This window comes from Nipponia nippon, unplaced genomic scaffold (genome assembly GCF_047370975.1).
Source record: "Nipponia nippon isolate SJK-2023a ecotype South Korea unplaced genomic scaffold, ASM4737097v1 scaffold_19, whole genome shotgun sequence".
Lineage (NCBI taxonomy): Eukaryota > Metazoa > Chordata > Aves > Pelecaniformes > Threskiornithidae > Nipponia > Nipponia nippon.
Window position 1 is genome coordinate 4,491,384 of NW_028262335.1, and position 25,499 is coordinate 4,516,882.

General features: G+C 37.4%; 1 protein-coding gene across 10 annotated transcripts in view; it reads right to left on the minus strand.

The window, feature by feature from the left end:
- KIF1B (kinesin family member 1B) overlaps nt 1–25,499 on the minus strand; it is a 96,984-nt gene that overhangs the window by 44,737 nt on the left and 26,748 nt on the right. For 3 of the 10 annotated variants that reach the window (XM_087755268.1, XM_009460939.2, XM_087755269.1), the window contains exons 5-20: nt 24,827–24,892; nt 23,205–23,383; nt 22,349–22,460; nt 21,227–21,304; nt 20,904–20,969; nt 18,514–18,589; nt 18,129–18,207; nt 17,434–17,576; nt 13,601–13,734; nt 12,421–12,500; nt 11,001–11,076; nt 7,745–7,824; nt 6,219–6,325; nt 5,654–5,737; nt 3,876–4,056; nt 3,393–3,465 (exon numbers count right to left, since the gene is read on the minus strand). In XM_087755268.1, coding sequence (XP_087611394.1) covers nt 3,393–3,465; nt 3,876–4,056; nt 5,654–5,737; nt 6,219–6,325; nt 7,745–7,824; nt 11,001–11,076; nt 12,421–12,500; nt 13,601–13,734; nt 17,434–17,576; nt 18,129–18,207; nt 18,514–18,589; nt 20,904–20,969; nt 21,227–21,304; nt 22,349–22,460; nt 23,205–23,383; nt 24,827–24,892 — 1,614 coding nt within the window. Of the gene's footprint in view, nt 1–3,392; nt 3,466–3,875; nt 4,057–5,653; nt 5,738–6,218; nt 6,326–7,744; nt 7,825–11,000; nt 11,077–12,420; nt 12,501–13,600; nt 13,813–16,227; nt 16,270–17,433; nt 17,577–18,128; nt 18,208–18,513; nt 18,590–20,120; nt 20,139–20,903; nt 20,970–21,226; nt 21,305–22,348; nt 22,461–23,204; nt 23,384–24,826; nt 24,893–25,499 lie in introns of all 10 variants that reach the window. The other 7 variants (XM_087755266.1, XM_087755261.1, XM_087755267.1 and 4 more) reach the window with 5 other exon arrangements.

The following is a 25,499-nucleotide window of genomic DNA, read 5'->3' on the forward strand; positions in this document are numbered from 1 at the left end:
AAAAAAACATTAACATTCTTGTCTGTCCGAAGAAAGAGTTTCAGAAGAATGTAGCAGTAATGACTTTTTTTTTTTTTTTAATTGTTTTAATATGAATTCTCTATTTGATATCCTTGATTTGTCCTCTTCTCAAACCCTAGAGCCTGGAGCTTCCACACACTTGCTAAGAGTTATGCATGTTTTGCTTCTTCGTTACAAGTTTTCCACCTTTTGCCAAATGATTTTTAATAAGCAGTGCTTCAGGTTTCCATAAGCTAGGAATGTCTGTTCAGGTATACTGCCACCAGAAGTTACAGATATCCATTATTGCTTACTGCAACCGGGAATTAAAGTCAGACTACTTTTCTTTAAAGGATTATTAATTTAAGACATCTCTTTAAGAAACAAAAAGTCCTATGTATTATCATGATCCAAACATCGTCAATAAAACACAGCAGTCAGTCTCTAATGAACCTCTATCTAACGTCCCTATTTTTCACATAGAGAATTATAATACATGAGAAATCAGGAACAATAACAGTCAGTTATTCTAAAACCAAAGGAAACCCAGGTCATTGACTCAGAACCACAGGTTCCTAGACTTAAGACTTCGGGTAGAAGACCACGAAGAATGGGGAATACAATATAATTTGTTTTGGGAATGATGAAAGGGAGTAAAAGAAATACTGTTCTGCCCTATGGTCAAGCTCCATAGCCTAAGATTCACATTATTTGAGCTTTTTGTGACCTTATGTATTTTTAAATATTTAAGAATAGTACTAGAGAACCAACTTCTCCTACTTTAGGCCAAAATATAAGCAAAACACTGGTTTAGAAACAGAACATAAACTCTTCGTGAGTTTACAGCCAACAAAATTTGTGGCCTAAGGAAATAGCGTCTAACAAACTGCATATTGCAGTGGAAACAAAAGGTGCCCTGGAGGAAGATGCTGTACAATCTACACATTCAAGGTTACGTTCAGAAAGGCAAAACACAAACTACTCAAACATTAAGAATAAGCCTGTGGAACTTGTGACTTATCAGTTACAAAATTACCATATTACTACTTATGGGTAAAGCATGTCTTGTGTATAAAAAGCTGATTAAGAGACACGATGTGGTCATTGTCCTGGGTGCACTCAGTGGTTAACCAGACCAATTAATATAGGTATATATCCACATTCTAATAGCGAGGGGTCACTGCAAAGGCATTATGACCAAGAAAACCAGGAAGATAATTTTAGCTCTATTAAACACATCTTCACATTCAATTTGTAAAATGGAGAACTATTATTTATATGCCCTAGTAACACTAGCAAGGCAAATATCTATTAGTTGTAAATTCTGGGGGACAAGAGCTATTATTTACCTTTTTTGTATAGCACATCTAATACCCAAATTGGTTGGAATCTCAGCACAAAACCAAAACAATCTGGTAAACATGATTAGCCAGCTTCTTATATCCAAGATTATACCCCAATTTAGAACAAGAATATTTATATTTCAATATCAATCTTACATAGCAGTAAGTTCGAGAACCTGATATTGCAGCTAGATATTGCAGCAATGTAAATACTTTTAAGGTACACAAGCTGAAATGCATTCCCAGATTTCCCAGTCATTATTCAGCTACTGTTGTATGAATGCATTAATCCTGCCCATTTCAGACTCTGCATACAGTGACACAGAAATGAGATGTGTCAAGAAGTTCTGCTGTCATCTGAAATATTCTTATTAAGCATTGTGATAAGCAGGATACTGCTTAACAGACCAATGATCTCATTTGATATGATCCCTTACAACTAGGAAAAGTGTCCTTCAGGAATTACATTGGTAATGCACATAGGATAGTCTTCCACCTTTGTCCACTAATTGAAATCAGCAAAACCAAAACAAGCTTAAAGTAATCAGCAACTTTATTATAGTATTAAACAACACACTATCTAAAGAACCTTCCCTTAATCTTAAGTATACAGGGAAACAAATTCCCTTCACAACACTTTTATAAATGCAGCCTTATCTGAAGCAGCTCCCCAGACAGCCAATTCCCACAGCTTTAATTCATACAATAGCTTAGCTTATGCCTGTCAGCTAAAATTTAAGGGAGGGTATTCCATTAATTGCATCTCCTTTGACACATAGCCAAAACTTACTCGGTACTCAAACTATTTTTCTTTTCACATTGAACTGATTTTTGCTGTACTACTTTCAGCTACACAAATTTTAACTATAAAATTGCAGAGATAGAACATTACATTAGTCACATCTTAACTTTCTTTCTGAACTACGTCTTGCTTTGGTTCAAAGTCTGTAACCACTCCTCTCCATCCAAGAAATTAGTCCCTTGTGATGAGAGATGCAGAAGTCTAAGTATATAATATAAATAAAAAAACGATGTAGCTTCTACCTGTGGAAGCCACAGTACTCTGCTCCCTTCTGCTTTTGCGAGAAGGGGAAGAGTTTTACAGTTTAAAACCCAGCATGCATTTAATCCACAGTTTTCAGTGGTCTCAAACTAATCCTACAAATAAATGAATCATGATTTTGAAATTTTTAATAGAATTCAGGCACAACTACATTTGCATTCTGGCTAAAAGACAGCCCAATGTAGTTAAAGCAGAATCAGGAGACTCCGGTTTCTTAAGGAAATCTAGATTTCATTTCCGGGCTTGGTCTTGTTTTTAAAATTCACAGGGTGCTTGAAGACTGCATGCATTTCTATTTGTAATGCACTTCAGAAGATATCTGTTGTGAGAAGACTGAAGTCTTCCTATATCAGACTTATTTTATCACACTTCCTATTTAAGAAATAGGTGGAATGGTGGAATTCCAATTGTTCTGAACGAGTTAACATTCCCTTTGCACACTGCTCCCTAATCATAACCCCACCATCGGCAGGTGTACCATTAAGACCCTTACAAGGAACTCCATGCAGGGGGAGGGAGAAGGGTTAAAACATGCACAATGCAGCAACATTTTCAGACATCATTAAAAAAACCCTAAGCGTATCAATGTTCCAGGAATCTCTTTGGCAGCACAAAATTAGTATGTTCTGGTGATCCAAGACAAAAATAAAGGCAAACATCCCAAGAAGTAGCTGTTTAGACTACGGAAAAGTAACTTCAAAAAACACAGAGCATAGAAATGCCCTTCTTTCAGGTTAAGTTGCAAGAAATCCAACCTGTCCCAACAAGAACTGATTAAAGCCACTTCATTGTCAATTACAATCTCTGAATTAACATGAAGGAGCTCACTCACACTGACAATAATTCCATGTAGACAAAGTATTTGAAAGCAAAGGGAGAACTGCATTGTGCAGACAACCCAAGCAGGTTTCCTAAACTTTCAGATAAGCAAGGACAGGAATTACTGTTTGCCAAAGGTATAGTTAATCTGAAGCAAGGACACATACCAGCCTTTGCTGCTCCAACAAGAGATCAGCTTCCTCCTTCTCCTTCTTATACAAAATCTCCATTTCTTGTAATCTGAAGATGAACAAAGAAGAGAAGCAGCCAAAGATGTCATTATTTTCATGTTGGTGTTACTCTACACACACAGCCCACTGAATTACAGTGGCAAGAGTAAGTGTCATTCCACTTAAAAGGAACTTTATTAGTCTATTGTAGTACTATAGAAGTGAAACTTCCTCTAAGTTGCAGTTCAGTCCTTCACCAAAAGGTCTATGGGGTTAGTGGCAGGTGCTTACCTGTGATTTTTGAAGGAGCTAGAGCACCAAAACACTTAAGTAAATTAGCGAGGAAGCTTTCTGAACTTTCATATAGGTAGCAGAGATGGTATGTGGCAGAGCCTAGGTTTAGGTTTTGCATGGACACCACCCAGATAACCTACAGCTGATGACCCCTCATTTCAGGTAGAAATTGAGTAATTTTGTTACCTTTTCTCCATCTCCTGCTTCATGTCAATGCCCTGCTTCTCCAGAAGCTCCCTCTGAGCAAATGTCCAGTCAACTGGCTCAGAGGGAGTCTCAGCTGACGGTGTTTTCTCTCTTTCTGCTCGTGCTTGCTCTGGATGGTTGAATCTGAAGACATGATTTTTACCCATGATGATACGATTTCCTAAAAAAAAGAAGAGAAGTTAAGTCTATCAGGTAAGGATTCCAAAACCACTGAAAAACATCACTGAATGACTCATCCCATGCTGTCACCCAACAGGACAAATAAGAAGATTGCCCTATGAGGATTTCTGTATATATTCAAGTTAGCTAGGTGACAAGAGGAAAAAAAAAAAAAAAAAAAAAGCCTGGTTTGTACAGAAGCAGTGCTCATAGAGGACGATATCACCCTCAGGGGTCCAATCTAACATCCCAGCAGAGTTTATCAAAAATTAAATGACAAACTTGGAGATTGACCAACAGTTGCAGTAAATAAAACACGTCACTAAATCCCATTCCTCTACTCCAGTGACAGTGCCAAAACATGGGCAAAAGCCACTTCAGCAGAATTTTCAGCTTGGAAAAGCCTAACTTCAAACACGGGAATGCATGCTGCTTACTTTTCTTTAAAATGTGGTTTATATGTATTGATTTTATTGGAGTCCTAATCAGTGGGATTTATGGAAGGATTTTACAGCTTCTTTTACACTAATGTAAAAAGAGCTGAAGAAATCTAATATTGTCAAGTCATTCAGCTAAATCCTAGAGATATCAGATAGCCACAAAGCCCGAGACATGTGCTTGATGGAAGACAGTAAAACTGTCCGGAGAGCATATTAATGTAGTTAAAATTTTAAAAAGGCAATCTAGTACATAGGCCTCCAAAGTAACAAAATTGTCCTTATCAATATATTACTACAATGCAGGCTCTTAAAGATGTCAGAGACCATGTCTATATTCTTCTAGTAACTCAATTATCTAGATGCAGAAGAAAAGGAAAAATATTTACTTTTTTTAAAAAGAAAGTAATTACTAAACGATAAAATCCTGGTATTCAATATGAGCCATATGCAGGCACAGAACAGTAAAAACTGTTCTTCATTGTCCAGACTTATGCTGAAGTCAGTACACTTGGTTCCATGAAAATGCTCACTTATAACTCGGTGCACATAATTCTGAAGTGGTTTTTTTGTTTGTTTTTGTTTTTTTACCAGTGGAAAAATGGGGGAGGGACACAGAAAGCATCATAGCTTGAAAGAGATAGGTTAAAACCCATAATTTAGGGAACTCATTCCCTCCTCTCTAATTCTTCTCCCACATGCCTTTCTAAAGGAATGTAGGGGACTGAGTGGGAAATCTAATGAGAGCAAAGAGAAGCTCTTGTACTCCTGCAGAGGGTCATATCTTAGCTTTGCCAGGAAACCGGGAATTTTCCATCAGCAACTGGCAGTCTGTCTGCTCTGTCTCACTGAGACTGCCAAGGGCAATAGGCTTGGGCAAGAATGTATTTGAATAATATCAGGGTAAGCAGAAGGACAAGCAGGATGCTGCGTGGCAGTGAATATTTAAGTACACTTACAGCTAGTGCAGCAAAGAATGAAAGAAAACGAACTGCTGCCAAGAGAAGAATGGTACCAACTTCTGTTTAAAAGCTACACCCCAAAAAGGTTAACACTGCTGTCTTCACAGCACCCAGCATTCTCTACATATGATGCAAGTGTCACACATGGACAATTCTTAGACGGAGAGTCTACAAAAAAATCCGTTCTAACAGTTCTTACCTGAGCGTAACTGCACGGGCTGTACAACCCTCTTGCCATTAACATAGGTTTCTGATCGTTCACAAGGCTCCAAGGTAACAATAACTATGAAGAAAACAATATCGACGAATGAGACTTTAGAGAGCACTGTATAGAAACAGAAGCGTGCAAACCCTAGAGGCCTCTCATTTTCTGCCTATCTTCCTATTAACGTCATTAAAAAAAAAAAGATACAAGTGAATCAATCCTTGATACCATGGCTGGTTAACAAAAATAAAGCCCCATGAGAAAATCAATACTACTGACATCTCCATATTGCAGTTGGAAATTATTATTTTTTCTGTTTGAATTTTCATGTTTATAGTTAACCAAGATCAGAACTTAACTCTTCTACTGAGTGCAGCCTGCAATTTGAAGCTATTATCACTTAAACAAATTTTCCCCTAAGACTCAAGAAAACAGTGAGTCAAAGCTGATGGTTTTCCTGAGGTAAGAGAAATTTTCAAATACCAGTATTCCCTGGCCAACTATCAAGTGAGGAGTGAAAGATTCAGCAACACTTTGCTAGGAGAAGTCAGTTTTTTACCTTCACCATTGTTGTTCCTCTCACTTCGAAAGATACAGTGTTCTTCTTTGATATGAGCCCCACTCAATACAATGTCTTGCCTTCGCTCAGCATCAGCTTGGCCAACCCTGGGTCCAACAGAAGATATTTCAAGAGCAAATCAGACAGTTCCTACAACTCTGTGTAGGACAATACATCCCAGAAATATCCAGGAAAAAAAGTCTAAACTATTAAGACTATCCTTCAAGTTTAAAGGTTTGAACTAGTGCTTAACTCTGCATTGCAGAGAACTTACCAGATTTACCATGAATTGGAGGATAACTGCTTGACCAAAAAAAAAAAAAAGAGAGAAGTTTTCTCTCTCTTAAAACATGTTATTTAAAGAGAGAATTGAAATGTTAAACACCTCTGGATTTAATGCGTTTCCTCCCCTCTTGTGTACCCCCTTCTCCCTTTAGCAAAGGAATGCAGAAGGAAAAAAAGAAAAAGCGACAGGAACTTCCAGTGGTGCATTTCAGCTGGCATACAGTGATCATCCCTCCCAATAATCACCACCTGCACTTTAACGAAGAAGCAAAAACGGCTCAGGAGACTCTGGCTGAATTCTTTGATGCCACAAGCTGTTTCATCCAGCTTCCAGACAGTGAGAGGCTGGCTGTATCCCTGGAGCATGAAGATTTCTGTCCATTCCAAACTCAAATACTTGAGCAATTCTAGATATGGACAACTTAATTTTCAATCCTAATGTTCATGAACTTCTTGCTCTACTTATTATTCCACACATTTCTGATGTCAGCTAGCTAGGCTCAAAACTTATAATGATTTCTTAAGCCCGAAGATGTTCTCATCACTCTGTGCTGAATTCTCTACAAGTCTGATATTCTTTTCAGTAGGTCCAACGCATATTAGAGTAGTACCATACAACAGCACCTGTTTGGGTACTCTTCTCCATTTGTTCCCTGGGAATATACAAACTAAGCAACCAAACACGGCTTAGTGCTCCAAAGATAACAAAGCCCACCGATCTTCTTCCAGATGTCTTGACAACAAGCTTTGAAATAAAATCTGTTTTAAATTCCAAATCTGGCAATTAAATTTTATCTCATATATGTGAATGCAGAATACATTAATTGTGCAGAGGCATGGATAACAGTTTATTTAAATAATAAAGTGAACGCTTGCCCATATTCTGGTTGCTTTTATCAAGTACTATGGTTTTCAATCCTCAACCCATCAACATCCTCCATAAGTTTTACTACTTCTGTTTTCCTGTATCTTAAAAGGGATATAATGCTTTCTTTTACTGCCCAGGTGTAGTAACGAACTTCTTATAAAGCTGAGTGACTGAACACATTACTTTTAAAGGACAAAATCAACTTAAAAGAGAATGCATTTCTGTACTTTTTTCCACCCACAGCAATCTCATGCTTCATTTGTACCTGCAAGTTGAATAGCTCAAGGCACAATTATTATTTACGGTGTCTCCAGCATGGGGATTTAAGCAAGCAAAGAAGCAGACTTCAGAGCGTATTAGCACCAAGCCTCACCTAGTAATACCATCTTTGATGTAGTAAAGCAGACATTCAGACATGAGTGGATCTTCATTAAGGTTTACAAGATGAGGAGTCTGAAAGAAAAAAAAGAAAAGTTAATTAAGAACTGAGGATGTACTTTCAGGCTTCTTCCCACAGCTGTGGAGGACATATATTACTCCAGCAGTTTTGCTATGTATACCAAGGTTATTCCATAATGCATTTTTTCAAATATAACCTCTTGCAGTACTGAAGAGCATCATGAAGTAACAGCAGAAATACAGCTTTGATTGCTTAGTTATCTGAAATACCAATCAACAGAGGGAGTAAAGGCTTCAGCCAGGGGGAAAAAGAAAAGATTCCTTGTGAAGTCTCCGTAAAATTTGATAAGGGAACTCCAACAGCAGAACAGGTTTCTTCAGTAAAATTTTGAAACTCATGTGGAATCAACTTTGGCTTTTCTCAGGCAATACAGGTCAGGTGATCATTTGGCAAAGTCTGTTAATGTCAAAAGAAAATCTAAAACTACCAACATTGTCTGATACAAACAGCTAAAAAACTCTTCATCTAAAGTTCTTCTAAATTTAAATCCACTACAGGTACTAAACCAACCTTCTTTGGTGAAAAAACCCCATTGGAATCAGCAAACAAGTCACAAGGCCTTGGTGTGAAAATCTAGCCAGTGAGATACCAGTAAGCACAAGCACAAAAGAAAAGGCAAAAATGGTTAAACAGAATTAAAGAATAAAGATGGTAAAAGAGAAATAAAACTTTAATAACCCACTTGTCCCTTTGCTATCCTCAAATAGAATAAATTTAGCAAAAGGAAATAAGTTTGGCTAAGATTCCTTGGGAACATTACTTCCATCAACTTATTCTAGCTGCAAAAAAGTTTACTCAAGAGAGATGTTAACAGCACTCAGTTTACAAAAGCTCAAAAATTACTGGATGTTCAGAATGAAATTTTTCTTTGAATGAAGAAGTCTGTCTGTCAGTTGCCCAATGGAAGACTTAACTATAAAGACAGAAAGGGGGAAAAAACAAGACACCTTTTTCACCCCTAAAAATATAGGGGGCATCTAAAACAGCAGCCGAAGATGTCCCATGCTGTCATCACTATTCACTGCATTCAAATCAACATTTGGAGCTGTATAAAGCTCTTAAATCAAGAAAAAACTGGAGAGAAACCAAATCCCAGACACAGTCAACTGTTGTAACACCCCTATGACTTGTACCACTTGGGTACTTTGAAAATAATGCTGTACCCTATACATACATGTTTTAGCATCTGAGTTGATTTACTATGTTAAATCAAAGTCTGTGAATGGGTCTTTCACAGGCAACAGGGAGCTTTGTAAGAAATAAAGCTCAACAATTTGAAACATGACGCTAGAAAAAAAACAACTATTCACTCATTCCGAGATCTATTATTCATCCACAGACAGTTACGTCTTCAGCTTTCTCCTGTACAGCATTCCTCAAGCATGAGCTGAAGGATCTTCCCTGCTCCCATCTTTGACAACAGCACAAGCAATCAAATTTCCACAATCCATTTCAAGAAGTTTCTTGCCATTAAAGGCAAAACTGGTAGATACAGCAATGATTGCACAATGTGACACCTTTTAATTCATGAAGTGGGTAAAATTTACCTTACAGAGTTCAATTTACAGCTCACCTGGTAAAAACACGGTGCTGTCTTAGTAGCATATGATTAGATACTGGTACCTCAGAAGTGTAAAGTCTTTATTAAAAAAAAACAACTTCAAATTTGCTATCTACATCTCCTAAATTTTCACAACAGCAGCCACAGTTACTAGAAGGAGAACTAATGAAACTGAAGTGCGAGGATAGCAAGAGACAGAAGCAGACAGGACTAGCTCAGGAGTTTTACTTCTCCTAATAAATCCTATATGGGTAAAAATAAATACTATCTATTACCAAAGCAACTACTTAATCCAGATGGCATTTATACACAAACCTGATCAGCTGAAAATGCACCAAAAGAGTCATCAAAAAGAGCTGAGGGCCTCTGAGGGAAAATCTAAAAGGAGATGAGGATCCATAACGTAAGAGGAAGAAATGTAAAGAACACTCAATGAATTAGCGTCTTTACAAACCTTCGGCACTTTTGGAGTAGATACCAAAAGCAAACCAGAGTTCTACCTACTCCAAATGTAACAGTCTAACACTACTTTAAGCAAAGGATTAAACATTTTAAGCAGTTCTGCTGTCCTATGTTTCTGTACAATGCCTCTGCATAGGTCCTCGTTTAACCTTAGATCAGTTTGTTCCGCACTTGCACATGCAAGTTTCAGGCTAAAATATACCCTGTGCTCCCTGTTTGAAGATTTTTGAGATACAAGAAAGTATGTTCTTTTCCTTGTACTTCTTCAATAATTCTGCTTGAACTGCATAGATAGCTTCTTTACTAACTTGGTCATTTTATATTTATAGCACTGATTTATGCCCTTTTCCTGTACAGTTCTGCTGCTTTCAAATTTCAGAAAATGGAACTATCGATGTGTACTGAAAGAAATATTCTCCTGCATCCCCTATGTTCAGTGGTTCATTAGATTACAATCCCTTTTTCTGAGGGGAAAAAGGATTAACAAACAAATTCAAGGAAGAGCACCTAAACAAGACTTTACACTTTTCTGGGTATCTCAAAGAAGAAGAGAGAGAGTACATGAAGGTCACAAACAGCTACTGCACAAAATGGCAACAACAATCTAAGAGGCAGCACTTCTGAGTGCTGAGTGCCTGATTGCTACCGAATCAACAAATATGCAAGGAGCTGCAAACACTTCTTGCACAACAGATTTTTTCTAAAGGAAGGTACAAAGAAGTTCAACCATTTTTTGATAGCAGAAGTCTCCCCATGAACTTTTCACACTATTTCATCATTGTATTAGGCTAGCACATGCTTCCCTACTTCAACAACCAGTGCAAGCTACCACAGGCAATTCTTTCCGCAGCTCCCTAAGAGCATTAAGTACTATCTTAGATCACTTGCATGAGGAACAGCATCCAACTTCATTATTATGGGCAAAATAATCCTTAAATGTAGACTGTTTTGATAGATTCTAGCATTAAAGTTATTTCCAAAAAGATATTGTAAAAGGAACTTAACATTAACGGTCCAAACCTCATGTTCTTCTGTATCTCACATGAATACAAGCCCTTGTGTGAATGGTAGCTCCCGCATTACCCTCTCCTCCCAGGTTGATCAGCCTTTTGGAGACATGATGCAATAGTTATCAATTTTATCTACCTTTTTAGGTGAGAAGACTCCCAGTGTTCCTCCATCTTCCCGAATGGCAACTCCCATTTCTGCCAACAATGCCTCCCTGAAAGAGAAAAGCAAGATACTTATCATATCTTAGGCTTCTTGGACAAAATAAGGTCTCATGAAAGCCATGTAATGAAATACATTAGACTTTCAACCAGCCTGTCCACTGACCATACAGCCAGGACTGTCACCACCTCATAACACAACAGGGCAAGTTTCTAAACTTCAGTCCTAGAGTTTATAGGCCTGCAGAACGTCAATAGAAAAAAATCTGAGAGCTTTAACTGCATTTTAGCACAATAATGTATCACAAGATCAGTACATTTTAGGACATTACATCCACTGCTTCTTTAAGGAAGGTTAAAGTCTGTTCTAAATTTAAATATTTAATTTAGGTAAAAGGAGCTACCACTATTCATTAGTTTACAAAGACTTAACTGGCTCTTCCTGAGCTAATATAGAAAGTACCATCTCCTTCTTAAGACATAAAAAGGATTGTATTGGGTGAAACTGTTCATGTAACACAGTATTCTTGGCTTTGACAAAGCACAACAGTGATGCCAACACAGAAGAATAAGAACATAGCAAACACTGATATTTTCCCCAAAGCATTCTCAGTCTCCTAACTTCTTCCTAAGGAATTTCCAGAATTAATGGTGGCATTTCTTTTAAACAGCTATGCAAAGTGTTTTTGTTGTTGTTTTTTGAGGTTTTGTCATGTTTTTTTATTTCAACTCTTAGCATCATCAACATCCTGCAGTAAAGACTTCCACAGCTTACCTATGTATTGTGAGAACTTTCTATTTGTTTCAAATCACTTGTTAGCCTTAAAGTCCCTTAGCTCTGTCAGTGAATAATCAATCTCTCTCCACTTTCTTCACATACCTCTCATGATTTTAATCCCCTTACATATTTTGTAAGTTTTTAGTATTCTAATAAGTAATGCTCTGTTTGGTTGCACCCACGTTCTGACAATTATTAAGCATCTGTCTTGTTGCTCTAAGACACAATTCAAACCAAAGCTGGAAAGCTGGAGCTGTTTCATGATTTTAGATATGCTGGTACTGAAAACTTAATCTTTTCTGCTTAACTCTAGGGTCAGAATTTTTGGAATGCAAGAGAATGATGGAAGGTGGAAGAGCTGCTTCACAGCAGAAGCCAACGTTGCAGCTTAGGATGTTACCTGAATTACAACAGTAAACACTAACTGTAGAAAACATCGGAAAGAATACGGCTTTCTCTCAGCATTGCCCCTACTGTTATACGTAACAAAGGTCAGCAGAATTATTACTAAGCGCTATTCTGCTGGTCCATTGCTTCTGAACAGAGCTGCATTTTAAATTTTCCACACTTCTCCGTTTTCTAGAGACTGTCCACATCTACAGCACTTCTGATTCCTGACCTTTCCATCCTAATGGCCTCAGTTTTCCTCAGCTTCTCTTCCCATGTTTCATTCAGCTCTGCAATGATCTTCTCAGATTCCTGTGTGAAAATCCCAGAAGCTGTTTTACAATTCTTCTCAAAGTTCTTTACATAATACACAAAGCAACTAAAGTTTTTGCTCAGTTCTAGACCTCAAATTAATTTTGGATATTAAAAATACTTTCATCACTTCAAAACTCTAAGTTATCTTCCTTAATTTTTAAAAGGGTAAATAGCTTTGAAGGCAAGCTGAGAAAAAAAGACGACTTCTTATCTAACCACAGTCAAACTTTAATTTGAAACACCTAAATTTTTTTTCCTTTTTTCTATTTTTTTTTTTTTAAATCTGATTTACAGGCATCATTCAGTAACTGGATGCCAAGGAACTGCAGAGACCACACTGTTATTTCCATGGCAACAGCAGGTTTCCAGTAGGAAAGGGATATGCAGTGTGTTCCAGCCCATTCCAATCCGTGTGGCAGTGTCTCATGGACAAGACATGAGAATGAAGCATAGATTCAACACAGCCAGCTCTCCCCACTCATCCACCCATGGAGACTGGGGGGGCTTTCATAAAAATTAAGAAATACTTCACTGTAATGCACTTCTGACGCGGTTCAATTCTATGCAGAATTGGGACAAGGCCGCTATTGTCTGGATAAAGCATGCTATTCTGTGTGCTTCACATTTTAATCTGTGGGGGCTGGGCAAATACAACAGTGACAGGATTATTCTTCCTCCTTTTTTCAACTATGGGGTAATTTGGTTTTCTGAAAGCTGAGTGCATTTGCTAGTCAGACTTTGTCCACACTAGTGCCGACCAGGCCTCCTGAAGTCTATACTTATGATCAAATTTTCCATAACTACCACTGCATCAGAGGACCTGTAAACAAGAATCAAGATTTTCATTTATAATTTAGTTGTAGCTTCAGGCTACAATTAAACTTAAATAATCCTAACAGGAAACGCTGTGCATGAATCCAGTTTCTAGCCCAATGCAGTTAAGTGCTCTTTTTAAGGTACAAGTGGGTTTCCGACAACTTCCTACAGAAACAGTAGCAGACTGGATACGTTTATGAAGGAAAGTTCTCCTGGGTTCACTGCTATTTAGCCTTGGAAAAGACCAAAATAATAGTTCCTTAATCTACAGCGATACCTACCTTCAAACGTTCAATTGCCTCTTCTCCTCCAGGTGTTGACATGATTCTTTCCTGTATACTGGACACAGATGTTAAGCCCACCTGACTACTGAGAGAGCAGGAGGATGGAGATGCAGTGAGGGACCCCATGGAGGCTGTGGAAAAATTGCCAGGACGTTGATTCTCGGAGGCTAGCAAGTATCTATGTTTATTGTTCTGAAAATCTTTCAAATCTGGGAGAGAGACACACAGACAAAGGGAAGGCAGAAAGATGGGAAAAAGGAAAACAGGAAGAGGGAAGGAAGAGGACAAAGGAAAGGAAGGAAATACCAGTGTAAGAGGAAAGCATTTAAGCAGCAACAAGACAAGTTTTGTAATTTTTAGATGGCAGTTCTGAAACAAATCCTTTAATATTAGTACCTATAACATAACTCAGTTCAGACCCTGAGGATTATTAGCAAGGACCACATCATAAACCATTTTGATCAAAAAAGCTTGAAATAATAAATTATACACTTGTCAAAAAAAATAAACCATCCTATTCCTAACTGAACACTAAACGGAGCACCATGGAGCTCACACCAGGAGCAGATTCAGTTCCTCATGAGATTAATGACATTTTGGGCTGAAGTCTGAATAGACACCAATGCCTGAAACTCAGCAAAACATTCTCTTACAGACTCCTTTAATCTAAAATGATGATTAAGTAAAACTTTAACGCAACAGTGGTTCTGCTGCTGAACCACCCAGACAAGGACAAAGAACTACCCCTCCTTAAATTCTCACAGGAGAGTATGTAAATCACCTGTCAGTTCATGACAGGGAGAAGAGAGCACAAGTTCACAATAACATCATTATCTTACTTCTTGACCCTCCTTATCTGAAAAATGGAAATCTAAGATACCTGATCAGTGAAATATCTGATAAGGCTCTCATACTTCAGAAGGTGCTTTAAAGCTTTTTGGTCTTAGTTTATATGAGGAAGGCCTTAAAAAAAAAACCCAAAAAGGCAGCTTTTGTAGCCTGAAAACCTGGAGGCCTGAAAGATGCTTCCTTGAAAAGACAGAAAACAAGGAAAAGGTGCATGAATGATTTAAGAACAAATATCCAAAAGCAATTTATTTTAATCTAACTTAGCTTTTCAGATATGTCTGTAAACCATATCCTCAGAATAATCACACACCAAAAAAAAAACCACCAAACCAAACTTTTAACATGGAAATATCAGACAACTAAATAGCTCAGTTTTAATAATTTTTATAGTTTTAAATTCTATTTAAAAAAAAAAATCCTTTAAAGTAAGTATCCTTAGGAAAGAAAGAGGTCAAATCAGACCTTTCAAGTTATAAACAAGGGCTTCACACTTACAAAAACAAGATGCTCACCCAGACATTGCATAAATTTCCCTGTCCTCCTACATCTCCTCTACTCCTATCCTGAACAATTCTGCTATTGTCAGCCTTATGCCCTAGCTCACTGCACGTTCAGCCTGCTGTTTCAGCCTCATGAAACTGATCAGGTCAGTTTGAAAACCACCATCTGCAAATACAGGAAGCAGGGGTGGAAGTTTAACAGAAGAAAAGCAGGTTAAGGAAGGGGAATGCCATCAGGATGAGGAAAGCAGGCATGACAGAGCAGGGAGGATGAAGTCTCGAAACGCCAATAGACACATGCACTCCTGAAGAGAAAGGAAGTGGCATTTGCAATAGCTTTCACAGTTGCTGTGACCACAGAGAACCAAAACCCTCAACATCATGCACGCTTCTCCTGGAGGCTGCAGCTTTCACACGGATGACATACGCACACGCTGGAAGCAGCATCAGAACGTAAGACAAGGCCAGGATGAGTCTTTACACCACCAGTAGCTTTAATTTAAGGAAATTTCAGACAGATCTCTTCCAGTTGATATTGTTTGAGTGAGGGTGAAGACGACTGACTGAAAGAGTTTTAAAAGTCTACTAACCCAACATTTACATAGAATACATTTCTCTTGCAATGGACTACCTATATTTCCCTTACATAGAAGCAAACAGTAAAACAGAAATAAAATGCTACTTGCTGACTGTTTTTAACCCTATAAAGTTAATAATCTGCAACCAAGTATTTGAGCTCAAATAAGAGACACTCATCAGTGTAAGATGTCTAACTTTTTTTTTTTTAAAAGATACTATGCAAAATAAGTAAATCTCAGTCCCCAGGAGGAACTGGTAACATTTCATCTTGAGTTATCATTTGACACATTTAAAACAAATATTTCTAGGTGGGAAAGAGATGTTAAAAGGCCATGAAGCTAGGTGAGCACAAGCTGTTTCAACTGACTAACTTGAGAAAGATTTGAGAAAAAGGTTTACTAGCTCAAATCTAAACCGTTGGCCGTCGTGAAAACAGACTAAAGAATTACCACTCTCCCTTCTATATTCTGCCAGAAAGCAAGCAATGAACATATGTTGCATTTTAAACTTTGCACTTTTTTTTGACTGTCGACTCACTCTAAGAAATGCTGGTTAAGCTAGTTTCCATGAAACAGCATTGCATTCCACAGTGAGTGTTCTGTCTGGGATTTCCCTGTGAGAAATGCTGGCATGCAAAGCTCAGTTAAAAGCTGACCCAGAGAAAGCAGGTTAAAAAGAGAACCACACAATACACACATTTGCCTCCACTTCCAGAGTATTCATCTCCCATTGGATCAACTGAAAGGAAGCAGGAGGGAAAATACAAGAAGGATCAAAATTGAAGGTTCACCAGCAACACAGGAAGGGAAGAGAATACTACTTGATGTTTAAAGAAACAAAACAATTTTCAGTAACACATAGTTTTTTCAGTTTTGATTTAGAACCAAAAAACACAGACTGTACCAAGCATGAAAACACCTGCATTTCATTGTCTTCTGGCCCCATTCTCTTGAAAACAAGCAAACAAAAAGGTAAATACATTTTACACATCTTTAAGCAGTCTGTGGCTAAGTCAGGACTTCTGCTTCACAGGCAAATAAGCTCTGACAAATCAGAAACTGGTGCAACACTCACTTTTTTTTTTTTAAGTCAAAGAATCTTTTAATCCACTGGAATACATTCTGCATTTTGATGGGCATCTCCTTCACTAGGGATGAAATCACTGTTCATATTATAAAAGAATGTAGCAGCTAAATTTTAGTTTATTTGCCTTGTTTGGAATGAAGACAAGGAAATAATTCAGGCACAAGTTTGTTCTGGTGCTTTAAGAGGTTGCTGGCAAAGCAAATCAGTACAATACTGCTCTGCCAACCTAACTCAAAATCTCGCCCCAAAAGAATTCATTATTTATTCACAAGCAGCTGTTTCATAGCTAGTTATTTTGAGATGACAAATGGTTTGTCACTCAGGACATTGCCTAACAGGAATTATCCACCATTTTCTTTTCTGAGCAAGGATGGCATTGAAGCCAGGTAACAACTAATAACCTTAACCCTTTCAGGAGGAAGAAAAGATGCTTCCTTTCTCAGTCTGAAATTAAGTTTCTGTATCTCAACTATCCTCCTTTTATTGGCAGCCAGACAAAAAGCCCTCCATAACTCACCAGGGCAAAACTTGAATGTGTAAGTTCTATTACAAAAAATCATTTCTACAGTAATAGGAAACTCAATCTCCATGTTTTTCCTTGAAGTTTGAAGGTGGCCTGTCAACTCTACAGACAAACCTAGGATGGGTTGTTTAAAGACAGAGGAGGCTACCATTTCTAAAACCACGTTCAAAATTTAGTATCAGCACCTACATTTAACTTCCATGTTTTAAACCTGTTTCTCTTGCAGGCCCAGTTCTCTCTCCTCCATAACAGAGGCCAACCTCAAGCTGGTAAAGTCTGTTTAATCCACTTACTGTCAATAATATCTCCCAGCCCTTGGGCACGCAGGAGATCCTTAAGCCTTGTCACCTCCTCCTTCAGCTCACGCACCAGCTTGGCATTGGGATCTTCATTGATAACAGCATTGCATTTGATCTGTTTTGCACGATCAGCATATCTGGAACCACACCAAAAAAATAAAACCTTATAATAAACATATAAGTACTTATCTGCAACACAGGAATGCAGCAATATAGGAGACATTTCACTTGCAGCTGTATGTCAGAAGAGAACCCTAGATTATATTCAATCATGCTTTTGAATTCTTACTTAATACAGGGTATTGCTGCAAAAAAGACAAGCCCTATTCAAGATGGATTAACAAGGTGCATCATATGTACAACAGACAACATGTTTTTTTCTTTTTTCTTTATTCAGTGCTTTGAAGCCTCAGCTTGACTAATATGCTCAATTTTAGGGACCACACTGGAAAAGAACATACAAACATAAGATGAGTTTGATTTTTCAAGTTAAGAGCAGGCAATAAATTCCTAGCTCCCTATTCACACACAATAGATTGGTTTCCCTCTTTCAGGATAATTGAGTTCTTGTAGTACAGAGTCTTCTTCCCCACAGATTTTCTCGAAGTATAATAACCCAAAGGTTTGAAGGATAAAATGTGGCCATTGGAGCTAACAGCTACCCATATCCATCTCAGGTAAAAAAGTACCTTAAAGTGCTCAAAGTTTCATCGTAGTTTATGTCTGCTGGACTCAAAGCAGCAACCATCGCAGTTCTGGAGTTACCACCTATAATGGACAGGCAAGATTTTAGATGAAACTATAGTGCACAATCTAGGCACTAATTACCTACTAAATATCAGTATTTTCAATAAATTATAGAATTCAATTATATTCTACCTTGCTAAGGAACACACAAAAATCATAAGAAAGAGAGCTGTAACTTTAACAAAGGGTAGAGCTATATGACTCACATTTGACTACTAGAAATATTTAACTTTATATTTGATACAAATGTAAGTGAAGTGAGTTAAAAGCAGTCAGAAAATTTACTGAGAATTTTTTACCATATTGGCACAGACAAATCAGCCATACCTAGATTTTCTCGAAGAAGCCATGTTAATACAGAATCCCTGTACGGTATAAAGTCTGTCTTCTTCTTTTTTTTACTCTAGAAAGAAAGAACACACCACTGAAAAATAGACATCAAATGAAAAATTCATGTTTAAGACAAAAATCACAGTATAGGTATTAAAAGAACCATGACAGCATACACACATACTATCTAAACAGAGGGGTTTAGATCATCCTCAGTTGTACAAGTGATTATTGAGTTTGATATTAGATAACATGCAATGTATTCAGACGTCTAAACAGATTACGATAAACAGTCCAGAGAATTCCCTTGAAGCACTACCTTCAAAAGGGTTTTTCTGTGTATGAAGAATATCTTTCTGACATTTAAATTCTGCGTTCTAACACCATTCCAAGAGAATTTAAGCAGTAAACTACTTGTTCAGGAGAAGATTCAATTTTCCTTTGCTAGAAGAGTTACAGCTCTTTAGAGCAGTCAAAAGTCCATTACAGGAGATTCCACACCTACAGAGATACAGGTGCATATGCGAAAGGACAACTAGCCAGTCTTCCTGTGTTTCTGTAAGCAGTTGTTAGGAAGCTTGAGGACAGAAAAGATGGAAGTACTTGGACACAGAAATTAGAAGTATGAGTAGAAAGGAGGTAGTTCTAGGGGGGTTTTGTGTGGTTTTATTTTGGTTTAAAAAAATTTAAAAGACAAAAACTTTATAGAGACTACTCAAACCAAAGCACAAGGCCACAAGACAGGTGCCCAATTATTTAAGTACTTTCTCCCCAAATCAGTAGTGACAAATGTAGAACTTCCACCCAAGAGAAGAGGGCCTTCGCAGCACCTTTGGTAGACTTCCCTCCAAATTTGATTGTAAAGGTTTTCCCTAGCTTCTTTATTTGGTCTAAAAGAAACAATAATTAACTTCAAAAGCTCTATAACAGAATGTGAATCTTGGGTCATCCGTTTACTTACACAAATAGTTAGTAGGGAAACATCTTGCTTCAAGAGATGCCAAAAGTTTAATTCCACACAATATTTAACACAAGATACGGCTTTGCAATAAAAGGCCTGATTATAATTTGTGTGGAACTCCTTTTAACACTCAAGAGGTGCTTAAAATGTGAGAGTTGGTCTTGCAATAGTTCTGCTGTCCCTTGCCAAAGGTGAGTAACCTTACAACAGACAAGTAAAATTACTAAGGGCAGGTAAGCACCAGATGCTAAAGCTGAAAACTAGAACTATCGCCTACAATCCATCATATGGAGTAAAGAAAAAAAGCACGGAGAGTAGAAGCATGAAAGCAAAGAAAAAGTTATCCCTACTAAAAGTAAGTATAGCCAAGGTAAGTCACCAAATCAGGAGCAGGGGTGTAAAAAAAGAATATTCCTAAATACATACCTAAATGTGTACTTTTCATTAATTTATACCCAACTGTAGAACATTTTAAAATTTTAGTACTGATAATTCTCAGGCTTCATAACTATAATTTATAGTCACAGGAATTTCTCAAAGACTTGGCATAAACGATCCCTGCTCTTTGATTCCAAAATGAAGAGAATAAAGTCTTACACTCAGGCAAAAAAGACAACATCCACTACTACTCAGACCATCATACCTTGTTAGTACAGTTATCCTAAATTGAAAGCATTAAAGAAAGGGGAAGAAGAGACAAGATAAGCTTCTTAACAGAGCTTTATGCATAATTTCCATGTTATCTTGCATAGTATTTTCTTTTCTTGAGAAGCCCAATGAATGAGAATAGTTTTCATTTAAAAAAAAAAAAAAAATCTAAAAAACACTTAAGTATATTCAACTTGTCCAGGCTGTTGAGAACTTACTTTTAAAAGGAACAGCAATAATCTACTTGGGTTTTTTTGAATAGTAGTTGAGTATAAAAGTAAAAGACAAAGTACTTTTCTAACCCTACAACATTATGTTATGCTCACTCAACACATTATTAAGTCTTGCCAGTGCAAAAAAAGCCAGTGATAATCAAATGACTACACTGGTATTTCTGAATTTTTTCAGAATAAAGCTGCAGTTAGTTTTCTAAAATTATTCTTCCAAATAAAAATAAAATTACTGCTCTGCAGAACTAAAAGCTTGCTACATGAACATGTCTTCTACACAAATGCAGGCTTCTTTTGCAAGCCTTCTTCACAGCTAAATAAACCAATGCTTCAATCTATCGACAAATAAACTTTCTACCAGCCTGCATGACATTCACAGAACACTATCAACACTATTCATCTATCAAAATACACCCAGCCAATTTGGCTTCTCAGCCCTAATTCTAGGCCAAGAACAGTGAATGATTCTGCTGTACTCCATGGGTTTTACTGTCTCAGTTTTACTAGCTATGGAAAGGTTGTTGCAGGTAATTAAATGCTGTACTTACCACTTCGGCCAATGCTGAAATAACTTTGCCCAGAGTTGTGAGAGACTTGTTTATATTTGCTCCTTCCTGAGAAAACAGAATCCAGTATTACATAGTAATTAAAATTGTTCAACCATGAACTTCTGTAGGCTAAGTGAGCCAAATGTCACATCCATGATCAGAGAGGGAAAAAAAAAAAAAGTCTTCAGTTTTGCAACTATTTTTTCCATACTTATAATAGCAATCCTTTCTTTTCCTTATTTTTTGTCAAGCAGAGACTCCACATTTGTCAAGCAGAGTGCACCCACTTCCATTTCTTTCCCCATACATCAGTGCTCTAATACCTTTAATCGGGTTCCTTTAGCACCAGTTGAATCAGCTCGCTCACTCCCCGCTAGATCCACAAGGCTAATCTTGCTGACCTGAAAAGAAAAAGCATGTTAACAATGAGAATTAGTTCTTGGTGAACTAGAGTAAGAACAAAACTTCAAAGAATTCTGTGGTATGATAAGAACTCTACTGTCTAAAAAAATTACCATGGTGTGCTTAAAACTACAGTCAAACAAAGTTTTCACAAGCAATTAGCTTGATGTTGTTATCTTATGGATAAGAAGTATCTAGGCATATGCTCTGTTTTAAGTATCACTATACTCTAAATTACCTAAAAAGAGAGAATGAGGTCTCATATGAACAGAGCAGAACAGAAGTAAAAAGAAATTAAGTGTTACTGCTACAGACTACACAAGAATCTCAAAGGAAGAGAAACTTAACGTTTCATCCTGACCTTAGTGACACCAACAATAAAGCATTGGCCTAACTAAAGCTACAGACTGCATGTCAGTTAATGATAATTTTACAGGGTCTTAACACTGCAGGGCTGGGGGGGCATCTTCAATACATAAATTTTTTCAGATCTGTCCACAACAGTTAGTTCAGAAATGTGAACATTACCTGTATTTCAGCTACTTTTGCATGCTGAGCCTCTATTTCAGAGTAATAAAAGCCAGAAAACTGTTCCATGCTAAACAGTGTACCTCCTTTTAACACGCAAATCCCAGAAAGTGCCTAAGTCTCACTCATCCCAATTCCTGTGCCCAAAGAAAAGAACTAACAAGGCAAATATTTTGCACTGACAAGCAAAAACACAGAAAGTTCTGGGAACAAGACTGGGGAAGATTAACTTTTTTGTTTCATATATCCCTCCCCATAGAACCCAATCCTTAAGGCCATATTTTTCCCACATCTATATATTCCCCTCCTGCACATATTCCCCATTTAGTTGTTGAAACAAAATCCCGTAAGAAATAAAAGGTCTCTGTCAAGGCACACCGCAAGTTCACCCTTAAACAAGACACCAGAAAAAACAATTAATTCTCATTTTCTCATCATACTGCCAATAAGAATAAGTCACCGCAGGGAAGATTTGTGAAAAACAGTCAGAAAGCCACTTCTTATGTGTAACATACCTTCTCTGTGGAAAGATCAGTTTCTGTGTCATGCTTCTTCTGAGTAAAGACAATTGTAAACACAGCATGAGAGCGGCTGCTGGTTTCATTCATGTTGGTAGCTGCCACAGTCCTAAAGTATGAACAGATATAGACATGTTTAGAAAACAGTAGCCTCTGCGCTGCAGGTACAACTACCTGCGGGGCTGAATGCAGCTCTAGAGGAATGAGACCAAGAGCCTGTACAGGTGATGTTCTGCCCTGTAACCAAGACCAAGTGACACTGAACACCATTAACAAACGCTGTGATTTTTCACTCCTGAATTACTCCCATCTTCATCACAGTTTAAACTGAGCTTCCTCAACCTGCGTACTCAGTAATCCACCTTACACTTAAACACATAAGAAAACGCTAGCGGCATTTATGTCAGTCTTTCCCACACATTGTTAAATGAAGCCTACAGCTGACATGAAAACAACTACTAATGAACCAGAACCTAAAGCTAGAATGCCAACTTTAGTCCTGACCACTTGAATGAAAGAAAGAGGAGACTGTTTACATGTTTATTTCTACCAATATAGTGATACAGTACACAACGAAGGCAAACTAAAAGCCAGTATAGTTATTCACATACTTCATCTCAAGCCATTACAAGCTTTAAATATCTATACAGTGATTTGCAGTATTATTTCACCACACAAATCAATTTCAGCCTTTTATTAGCATTGATCAGTGCGTATTTCAACAACACTCCTCATGTGACGTGAGCTTTTTAATAAGTGCCAGTGCATCACAGAAGATATTTAAAATTTGCTGCTACATGCCATATATCCCCACAACAGAGCTAAGAATATATAACATGCTACCATCACTAACCTGGCTTTGTTCCCAGCATCCATGAGGTCTGCAATGTCTGTGTAGGACGTGACTGCTAACTTGGACAGATCTTCCACATATGGTCCAAGCAGAGGATGTTCTCGCACTCGCAAATTCCCTTTGTTCTTCGGGTTCAACAAGTCTCTGACTCTCTCACAGTAAATCTCCATGTAACTCACCTGAAAACAGGAATTTGCAAGGACAGTTTAGTGTTTCTTAAGGCTTCCTCTGCAAGCAGCTCTGCACCATTTCAGAGTGCCACTGGTAGAAACTCCCCCAGTCTACTACAGGAAAGCTACAGGTACGTGTCTCAGCCCATGTAACAGCTACAGACAATGGCAGAAGGGAAGAAGAGTCACTAGTCTCATGCATCAGATCTCCAACATAAGCTGCAGGCCTTGCATCCATGTATAGATCCCTCAACCAATTAAAAAAATACCGGTGTTTAATTAAAAATTACACACTTGAGTTCACAATCATTTTAAAAGCTTTAATATGACACAGCAGCAAAACTATCTTTCTAAAGAGGCAAACAAAACAGATGGTAAAAGGAGTCTCCCTAGAAGGAATCTCTCTTATGAGCCTCCAAAGCAAACGTAAGAAGGGAAAAAAATTAATTTCTTTGTATGCAGAAGTAACTTTTGATTCTAAGCTGTATCCACGTCCTGCTGTATTCCTCAGTCATCAGTACAATTATTCAAACTACAGTAATCTTAAATCTGCACCCTTTGAAATAAATTATAAAGCTTAGATTATTTTTAAATGCATTCTTTAATTTTTATGTTTCGCATGGCACTAGGCTTATCCCAGTCCAACAGGTACTTAGCAGCTCCAGCAGTCAAGATATTAAACATTAAAAGAAACAGTAAGTTATTCACTTTCATTCTGTGGAAAGATTACAGATGTAAGCAGCAGCTTAGGAAATACAAAAAGAGATCTTCAATCTCAAAAGAAGTACAATTCAGAAAAATAAACTCTATATCCAAAACAGATCACAATACACTATTTATATGCTTCCATCACGGTTTTTGTCTAGCTGTCTCCCCTCTCTGCTTATTTGTCAGATGCTCATTCTTTTGGATTTCCATTAGAAGAGAGACTATTTCTCTCTCTCTCTTACATGCACAAATCTATGCTTGGAGACAAAATTAGAACCATAAACAAGTACCAAATAGAAAAAACATCATGAAAATCTGGGAATCTTCTCATTCACAAATCCTAAACGTGATGCTCCCATGGCATTCAAGCATTAAGTCATCAAATTTTAATAAAATACAATTAAATGAAGCGTTAAAATGGACAGATTCAAAGCCACAGAACTAGTCATTTTCCACTTCTATAATTTAGAAGCAGTATTGATTGAAGTTCACATTTATTAGTAATAATCACATTTGACTTCTACTGACTTCTTGGTCTTCCTTTCTTTTGAAGCCTGCAACATATTTGCATGTCAAGCCATTAATACTGACTGGGGGAAAAAAACAGTAAGAGAAAGAAAATACTGTTTCTGTGAAGCACCTGCTTTTATTTTATCAGTATCTTAATGCAGCATCAATAATGCAGCCCCTAAGCTCTGTTTGATGTCCAGCACCCACGTATTCTTGATCGCTCACCATACTCACCTCTACAGAATATGACATTTCTTCATTGCTGTTGTCATTGATTTTCTCAAACAGTTCTTCACATAGCTGTAAAGAGATTAAACTCAAGTCAGAAATTAGTCTTTACTGAGTAGTAACAAGTAACTATAACGTATCACTAAATTGGCTTTAGAGTGAGGGTAGGAGAAGAAAAAGAACCTATTACATCAACCACATACAGCCTCACTGGGAAGATACTTCATCTCACTTCTACATCACTATCATTCAATCTTACTTTATCTAGTACCTCAACAATTGTTCTAGGTTTAACCAATATTATTATTCTGTACTATAAAATTAGAAAAAGCCTATAATAACTGAAATTGGAAGTAATAATTTTCAAAAGGAATGTTTAAAGTCCTTAATCATCTCCTAGTCTCATAAAAACAATAGTCTCTTTATTTGATGTGCTGAAGTCCCACGATTCAGATTTAAATCAATAGGCAGAAATGATTTCAAAATTTGTTAACAATATCTTCATATGAAGGACAGTTAAAGTATCATCAGTCTACTGCTTGAAGAGTGCTTGTCTACAAGTAACTGAAATGAGAGACCTAAAATTAAGATAATAAAGGAAGAAAAAATGAACAGTGGGCAAGCCATGGATATATATTTGGAGATTAAAAAGCATGGGTACAGAGAGGAATAAGAGTAG